The sequence below is a fragment of the Zophobas morio genome, unplaced genomic scaffold (genome assembly GCF_036711695.1).
Source record: "Zophobas morio isolate AGI-343-1 ecotype UQ-CSIRO unplaced genomic scaffold, CSIRO_AGI_Zmor_V1 ptg000026l, whole genome shotgun sequence".
NCBI lineage: Eukaryota > Metazoa > Arthropoda > Insecta > Coleoptera > Tenebrionidae > Zophobas > Zophobas morio.
The window spans coordinates 789,718-799,390 of record NW_026972131.1 but is presented as its reverse complement, the minus strand read 5'-3'; the positions used below and the strand labels follow the sequence as shown (position 1 = coordinate 799,390).

Genomic DNA, 9,673 nt, shown 5'->3' with positions numbered 1-9,673 from the left:
AGAAGTTTTAATTAAGTTTTATTGTTGAAACTAGTAGGTAACAGCTCATTGACTACATATAGTGTAAGTACTTTACTTTTTCGTTAAGTCGTAGAATGTTTGGAAAGATAAGCCAAGTCCTGCTAGAGTGACTATCACGGTAGCTTGATAGAGGAGCTTATCAAATAAGCCGCCTTTGAGATATACTGGAACGTTATCTTCAGCCTAGAACATAAAAAGGAAAATTTTAGTATTAAAAAGGAATGAATAAAATAACATAATTAAACAACTTGAAGAAAGTAAAAATAAAAATTAACTTATGTAATATTAAAACACAACTAGCTGCAAACTAAAACTTAAAATAACAAAATAAAACAAATTTTCATTCAGAATCAGAGGAAACTTTTAAATAATTTTCACTGCTAGAATTTAATTTAATTAATTTACACTATGGGGTTGAGCTCTCAATGGTACGGTGGAAGTACTTTTTTTAGGTTGCCGTTGAATTTTTTTTATAATTTGCTCCTGAGGACTTACAGATGCGCACACCCCATTAAAACTTGAATTTTCAAATGACAATTTAAGAAGGGCTAACTGAAAAAAAAATCCGTCAAGATTTTTGGGAAAAAAAACATTTTCCAATTTATAATGTTATTTAAATGTTAAAACTTAGTCCCGAACTTATGATTTTTAAATACGCTATTGAGATTTTTCGGCTTTTCGTTTTCCCGAATTTTTCAATATTTCAATTTTGGATTTTTAAAATTTTTCCATTCTTCAAATTTTCGATTTCTCGATCTTTTTATTTTTCGATTTCTGAATTTTCATTTGTTTCAATCATACGATTTCTTAATTTTTGTCCTCTTCAATTTTGCGGTTTTTAAATATTTCGATTTTTCAAATTTTCACGTTTCTAAATTTTCAGTTTTCCGATTTCTGAAGTAACTTTTTTTATTTTTCTATTTCTCGAAGTTTCCATTCTAGGTTTTTCGATATCTCAGGTTTTTCGGTACTTCTACATACAGTATGTCCCCGGATTGAGTTCACAAGGGCAAAAAAAAAACTATTTTCTATTATACAAAAAAATTACATAGGAATAACATTTTTTGCTTAATTCAAAACGAATAAATCTGCAATTAAAATTTTAATATTATTTAAATTAATTTTAAGAGTACAGAGCAGGAATATTGAAGTTTTAATTGCAGATTTATTCGTTTTGAATTAAGCAAAAAATGTTATTCCTATGAATTTTTTTTGTAAAATAGAAAATACAGTTTTTTTTCCTCTTGTGAACTCAATCCGGGGACATACTGTATATTTCAATTTTTCGAATTTTTAAATTTCGATTTTCCAGTTTCTCTTAAAATTTCTCGATTTATCAATTTTTAATTTTTCTTTTCGGTTTCCGACTCCTCGATTTTTCGATGTCTCAGTTTTTGAATTTTTGGATGTTTCGATTTTTGGATTTCTCGGTTTTTAGATTTTTTTAAATTCTGTCGATTTTTCAGTTTTTCGAATTTTCATTTTTTGCTTTTTTTATGTTTGGATTTCTAGATTCATCAATTTTGCGATATTTTAATTGTTCAATGTTTTAAATTTTTGAATTTTTCAAATTTTGACGTTGCTAAATTTTGAGTTTTCCGATTTCTTAATCAATCTATTTTTGATTTTCCCACTTCTCAAAGTTTCGATTTCTGAATTTTCCATTTTTTAATTTCTCAATTGTTGGATATTTCTTTCAGTTTTGAGATTTTTCAATATTTCGATTCGCCGACTTCTGCATTTTTCAATTTTTTATTTTTGGATTTTCAGTTTTTCGTTTTTTAAACTTCGGATTTTTTAATTTTTCTAGTGTTTTATATTTCAATTTCTGAATTTTTCAACTTTTCAATATTTTAAATTTCTAGATTTTTCGATTTCTCGAGTTTCCAGTTCTATTTTTCAATTTTTACATTTTTAATTTTTCGATTTTTGAATTTTCCAATTTTTTAAATTTTCGAGTTTCGATTCCTCGATTGGTTGATTTTTTCAGTTTTTCGATTTTTAAATTTTAGATTTTCGAATTTTTATTTTTTTGATTGTTTCAGTTCTTCAGTATTTTTTAATTTTTCAGATTTTGACGTTTTCGAATTTCGCAATTAATCTATTTTTTTATTTTCCCATTTCTCCACTTTCCAAAGTTTTCATTTTTCAGTTCTTCGGTTCTTAAATTTTTCGATTTTTCAGGTTTTTGATTATTCAATTTTTCGACTTTTTGGTTTCTCAGTTTTTTAATTCCCCAATTTTGGGATATTTCGTCCAATTTCGTGATTTTTTAGTTTTTCGATTCTCCTATTTTTCAATTTTTCGATATTTGGGTTTTGGGATTTTTTTATATTTTGACTTTTCGAGTTCTGAATTTGTCGATTTCTCGACTTTTTACTTTTTCGATTTTAAACTGTTTTATGCTTCGATTTCTCAATTTCTCAACTTTTCGATATTTTAACTTTTCAATTTTTAAAATTTTAGGTTTTTAGATTTCTCCAGTTTTCAGTTCTTTTATATTTCAATTTCAAAATTTTCGATTTTCCAACTTTTTGATGTTTCGATTTTTCAATTAACTGATTGTTCAATTTCTCGATTTGAAAATTTTACATTTTCCAATTTTAATTGTTTTGATTTTTTCATGGTTGGATTTCTTGATTTTACAATTTTCCCATACTTAATAAATGTTTTATCAATGTTTTAAATTTTCGATTGTTCGATTTCTCGATTTTTCAGTTCTTCAATATTGATATTTATCAATTTTTTAATTTTGCCATCTTGGTTTTTCGGTTTTTAAAATTCTTCGACTTTTCGATTTCCCGATTGTTTAAGTTTCCGATTTCTCAACTTTTGCAACATTATTAGTTCTGGGAACTTTTCGATTTCTAGTTAAATTTTTCGATTTTAAAAATTTTTGATTCTTGAATAATTCAATTTTTCGGTTTTTCCATCACTGAGAACTTTTTAAGCATATCGTAGTATGGAAAATAAATAACCACTACGTATTCGGTATTCCGTCGTAATTACAAAACGAAAATCGTAAAATCAAGTTTTATACTTTTTTTTTAAAGAGCTAGATTGGTAGGATTATACTTATAGCCTTCGACCAATTTTTTATTGATCAAATAAAGTACCTCATTTAATAGATTTGCTTATACACAATGTACAGGGTCACACAAAAAAATTAATGAATCACTCAATTTATTTTATTGAATAAATCAAGAATTGCAAAAGTGAATACTTTGAAATCTAGCAAACATTTTATAGTTATTGTAAGCATGGTACAGTTTTGGAAATTTAATTCTACCCTATAAAATTTTATTTACAATAATGAGGCGGACAGTAGCACACCAGTTTACCCGAATTTGTGGAAGAACATTTAGTAGGCTCATTTTCGTTCGTGAGTAACCATGGGCCCTGTCCGGACCTGGATTATTCCGCTTTCTAACATCTGGAGATTAGCGGCACGCGACAACTTTAGGTTATAAATATCTCTTGCTATTGTACTACTGTCCGTCTCGTCATTGCCAACAAAATTTTATAGGGTAGAATGAAATTTCCAAAACTATAAATAGTTAATCAAAATAGTACTTGCTAAGATAAGACTGATTTTGGCAAATGATATACCCTCTAAAAAAATATAGGGCGGGTGGGCGGGGCTATTGCTTGCTGATAAAAGACTGTAGGAAAAAGTTAAATTGGTAAATGGAGTGTTGCTTACTTAAAAATGGTATTACTAAGGAACATGTAACAAAGAGATGAAGTTATACATATTGTCACAAATAGTACAACAAAAAAGTTAGGATTAGCGCTTTTTTATTAATAGAGTTGGCCGTGGTACTATTTAATCTTGTCCATGGAAGTTTTTAAAAAATGTGGTAAAATAGCAGACAAAACAGCGACAAAGGAACGTCATTTTCGTCAAAATTTTCAAGATTTGTTTATTCACTTTTACGTCAAATGAATGTTCAAGTCCAAATTGTATTTGTTACTTGTGTCATTCTATTTTGACTCGGTTTTCACACTTTAATAGAGTGGCTGGTTTTCAAATTTTAAGGTCTCCCAATAAGTTGTAATTAATGAATTAAACATTTAAAGGAATAATTGAATCATAAAATAATATTGGGAACAATCTACAATTAATATATACCTAGTAATAATCAAGTGACAATGTTTAAAAATTGTGAATAAAATAAAAACCTTAACAAGCCTACTATGAAAGTCTTGATGTTTTTTAATTTTGGGTTCAACTTTTTTCATTTGTTTTAACTGTAACGTACTTGCGAAATGAACACCTGACCTGTAATGAACCGAAAAGGTACATACCCCAAATTTCTTCTGAACTTCCTTTAGCCGTTGAAATTTGGGTGTTACAGTTTCTGCATTCTGTGGGGCTGTCCTACTAAAATGCCTGACTGCCATTTGTGCCAATACAAAGGTTCTCTAAAAAATAAAGTGATTACATAAACCCCTCCTTAAGTTTAACCAAAATGCGGAAAATGAAATGACATAAGGATTTACTTAAGAAAACCGACTTACTTTTGAATGATTCATGTTTTTGTGAAATTGTCTTAATCCTGAAACAAAATGGAACAGGGAACAACCCTATTTATGGGGTGATTATCCAAGTAGTAACAAAAAGTAAGTCAAAGCTACTTCGATTTCGACAAACACGCAGATATGACGGAATGCGGTGTTGCCACAGCGACTGAATGAAATATGAATACATTTAAGTGACAACGTGTTTTTTTTTCGATTAAGTGCCTCGCTGGTTGAATGTTGATCCATCGTAATTGTTTTTACTATTATTAATATCACAATTTTTTAAAGAAGTTGCTGGTTTCATCTTCGCTACGCGAGATTTTGGACAAAAAAATCTCTACTGTCACCGGAATTATGTTAAGTCTGGCAACATCACGACGAAAATAATAATGGGGCTTCTGGGATTAATCTACACTAGCGCCACCAGCGACTTGACACAAATGCTAGGAACGCAAAGGTCATGCAATAATATTTTGGGCGGCATATTTAACGCGACAAATGTAGAGGTTAGGTCAGATGCCGATAGATCAGAGCTGTCATTGGAAAAACCAAAAATACTTTAATCATGATAAATAAAATATTACAATTATATTTACAATTAAAATTAATTAATATAAAAAGCAAATATAACGCATAATGACAGTGTAAATTTAAATGCACGGAATTTTAAATGTTAAGGCTCTACCACACCTCAAGAAAATTTCTATTTTAAAAGATATGCAACTTGTAAAACACCCATGCTACCTCGTTACATTGATTAAATACATATAGATAGACCCATGCTATTGTTTGGAGCGAACAGGCCAACGGCCGGCGAACAAGAGATGGCGCACCAACAGTCGGCCGTCAAACGCCGGCGAAAAGCTTGGACACCAATCGCGCGCGTAGATAACCCAAATCGCAGCAACAATACATTTAATAAAGCTACCACTCGACAGAGGGCGACGAAAACAATGTGTAAAAATCTCATAGTAACCATTTATATAATTTGCAACGTTGCCAGATGAGCCTAGCACAACTTTGCCGTTATTTCTAGTCGATTAGATTTTATTTCGTTTAAAAGTTTCTGGTGAATAAATGGAATTATTATAATGAATAAACAATACAAACAAATTATTACTTGTTATTTTAAATACTTGTTAGTGTTGATGAAAACATAAATGGTAATTAAAGTTATTCTAAATACGGTCCGGTCCGGTAGCTCAAATTTTACAGTACGAGTGATATGTTTCAGGACGAGTAGGTAGCCGAGTCTTTAATTTCGAAACGAGTACTGCGAAAAGAGTTACCGGACGTATGTTGTTATGTATTTTATTTCATACTGTCAACATACTTTTTTATTCGATAAAATTATTATTATTTTGAGAAAAAATCCAAATCGAGTCACTTTTTCTGACATCGTTAGCAACCGCTCTTTGGTAAATGTTTTAATTTGTTTACTCGTGCAAATCAGCATCATATGTTTAAACACATAGTACTTATAACACTTTACAGGACTTATTGTTTTGTATAATCCGACTCGATGGACGAATGTTTTGTGCAATCCGTCTCGAAGGACCAATGTTTGTGCAACTCGGCTCGTCCTACCAGTATTTTTTGTAATCTCGTTGATACGACAATGTGATACCGAATTGTACTTTGATATTGCTCCAAGGACCTTTGTTTTCTTGCGTGCGAGATAATAGACAGCGTTCGGTTTCGATGTTTAATACAGGACGGTTACAGAAGTACTAAATTTACATTTGTATTTACAATAACAGGTAAAGCAAAAGAGACCCAAAAGGGTCAGTGGCCGCTTCCGGAAATGGAAGACTTGTCCTTTTTGGCTCAATTTTATCGGACTTGTCCGTTTTTTTGATTTTACCGGAATAGTTCGATCCAGTAAAACGTCAAACTTGACATAGTATGAAGTAAAATAAATAAATTTTATGATGTAAATACAATTAAGTGTATCGATAATTCGCTACTGAAAATTTATTGAAATACAATTTGTGTTAAAAAAAGATTTTTGTGGTTTTATGGTTTATTAAATGTAATTAAAATAAATAATAACAAGAACTTGTATTATATATCAAAAACATTCATTGTAAATAAGAAAATTATGTAAATAAACCATAAAACCATACAAAATTTTCCTGCGACCTCTATTCAAAATCCCAGTTTACCAATAGGAATTAAGGCACAAAGATGTTTCACTGAATTTATTACCGATTTTTCAAGAAAAGTATGCTTATAAGCCTATAAGCGTCTAATGGGTTAAAACAACAAATAATAATCACAATTTATTTGTTTTATATGTTCATTACAATAATCCCATTTATTTACCAGAAACTTCTAAATGAAATAATATCTGGTTGACGAGAAATATCCGCAAATTTGTGTTAGGCTCATCTGGCAACGTTTTCGGTAGGTAGGTATCAATGGAATAATGCGATTAGGTATACTGACCGTTTTAAGGAGTGCTCGTCCAATAGTGCGTAAACTAAAAGATTTGGTAATTTTCTTGGAAGAGTTTGTTTCTTCAATGAAAATTTATGGTTTTTAATTCTTCGGCCGCTTGAAAGTCTCGCCATGTGAAAATAGATTATTTGATAACCTGTTTCGTAATAATTGTAAATACGAACAAAAGCATATTTGCATATTCTAAACAACTGGCCATATCGATTCCAAACTTGTACAGATATGTTTTTTATTGTTTCTGTTTTCAATGAAATAAATTTTATTTGCAAAATACTTAATGTCTAACGACATATCACGCATACATACTACCCCATTTACTACATTTTCAATCTGTGCATTTTTCGCTTCATTCGTAAGAGCCAAGTAAGAAGTATCAGTGAGACCGGCGGACTTTCAATAGCTCGTAAATGAAAAGATTTAGTAAAGTTTCCTAGAACAGTCTGTCTCTTCATAAAAAAATTTAGACATTTTTACTATGAAATATGGGTACAATACGCTATATTCCACTGTTTGTTTTCTTTGAGATACGACTAGTTCTTGTGCCGAAGTGAAACACCAAAAAGTCTAAAGTCCGGAAATCAGAGTGAATTTTAAAACACATAAAACGACTTCTTTATTTATTTAAATATTGTCCTGTAACGTCCTGTGACGTGGAATGGAGTTTCTTAATGTACAAAAGTATGTTAGATAATAACCGAAAAATTTTCTTGATTAAAACTAAAGGAAACACAATTATTACTTGGAATAAAAATAAAGAATATCAAGAACTTGTGCTATGTATTAAAAATATTTAATTTCAAATAAGTAAATTATGTTAATAAACCATAAAACCACAAAAATCTTTTTTTAACACAAATTATATTTCAATAAATTTTCAGTAGCGAATTATCGATATACTTAATTGTATTTACATCATAATAGTTATTTATTATACAAGCGGTTAAAGTGAATGTTTAATGAGCGGCCAGTTTAAGGCGAGAGCGGCGCATGCCGCGAGCGCCTTAAGACCACGAGTTACACATTCATTTTAACCGCGAGTGTAATACAAACTTTTATTCAATTTTGACAACCCCAAGTCCCAAATTGTGAAAAAATTGGTGATTCAAAGTTCACATTCGAGAAACGTCAGAATTGACAGCGACCAAATAAAAGTTTTATATGCGTAGAATTTAGGTTACAATATCAGGAGTGTGTGTGTAGTATGTGACTCTGGCGACGGTGTTTGTTTATTTTAAACAAACTAAAATTATCGAAAAATTGCAAAATCATGCAAGATTCCAACGGCAAAACTTGCTCCCAAAAAAGAGCAAATCAGAAAGTGTATCAAAAGTTCCTTAGATGGAAAGAGCAGCAAGGCATTGGAGAAATTACAGAAATAGTAACCATGGTTTTAAAACAGCAAAATAAAAATTTTATTTCGCTAGCGGTTTAAAAATTTTATGGTGCTACCGGATAAACCAAAGCTTTAGTGGCCTACTGACGGCAAAATAAACGTTTGTTTACATGTCAAAATTGAATAAAATTTATTTATTTTACTTTATACTATGTCAAGTTTGACGTTTTACTGGATCGAACGATTCCGGTAAAATGAAAAAAACGGACAAGTCCGATAAAATTGAGCCAAAAAGGACAAGTGTTCCATTTCCGGAAGCGGCCACTGACCCTTTTGGGTCTCTTTTGCTTTACCTGTTATTGTAAATACAAATGTAAATTTAGTACTTCTGTAACCGTCCTGTATGAAACATCGAAACCGAACGCTGTCTATTATCTCGCACGCAAGAAAACAAAGGTCCTTGGAGCAATATCAAAGTACAATTCGGTATCACATTGTCGTATCAACCAGATTACAAAAAATACTGGTAGGACGAGCCGAGTTGCACAAACATTGGTCCTTCGAGACGGATTGCACAAAACATTCGTCCATCGAGTCGGATTATACAAAACAATAAGTCCTGTAAAGTGTTATAAGTACTGTGTGTTTAAACATATGATGCTGATTTGCACGAATAAACAAATTAAAACATTTACCAAAGAGCGGTTGCTAACGATGTCAGAAAAAGTGACTCGATTTGGATTTTTTCTCAAAATAATAATAATTTTATCGAATAAAAAAGTATGTTGACAGTATGAAATAAAATACATAACAACATACGTCCGGTAACTCTTTTCGCAGTACTCGTTTCGAAATTAAAGACTCGGCTACCTACTCGTCCTGAAACATATCACTCGTACTGTAAAATTTGAGCTACCGGACCGGACCGTATTTAGAATAACTTTAATTACCATTTATGTTTTCATCAACACTAACAAGTATTTAAAATAACAAGTAATAATTTGTTTGTATTGTTTATTCATTATAATAATTCCATTTATTCACCAGAAACTTTTAAACGAAATAAAATCTAATCGACTAGAAATAACGGCAAAGTTGTGCTAGGCTCATCTGGCAACGTTGCAAATTATATAAATGGTTACTATGAGATTTTTACACATTGTTTTCGTCGTCCTCTGTCGAGTGGTAGCTTTATTAAATGTATTGTTGCTGCGATTTGGGTTATCTACGCGCGCGATTGGTGTCCAAGCTTTTCGCCGGCGTTTGACGGCCGACTGTTGGTGCGCCATCTCTTGTTCGCCGGCCGTTGGCCTGTTCGCTCCAAACAATAGCATG

General features: G+C 31.0%; 1 protein-coding gene across 1 annotated transcript; it reads right to left on the bottom strand.

Annotated features, from left to right (window-relative positions):
* Window position 1: 1 nt before the first annotated feature.
* Window positions 2-4,695, bottom strand: LOC135136138 (cytochrome c oxidase subunit 7A, mitochondrial). The gene is made up of 3 exons (XM_064065272.1): window positions 4,543-4,695; window positions 4,330-4,446; window positions 2-204 (listed from the first exon to the last, which is right to left on the bottom strand). The coding sequence occupies exons 1-3, from the start codon at window positions 4,555-4,557 to the stop codon at window positions 73-75; spliced, it is 264 nt and encodes an 87-aa protein (XP_063921342.1). The 5' UTR covers window positions 4,558-4,695; the 3' UTR covers window positions 2-72.
* Between the last annotated feature and the right edge of the window lie 4,978 nt (window positions 4,696-9,673).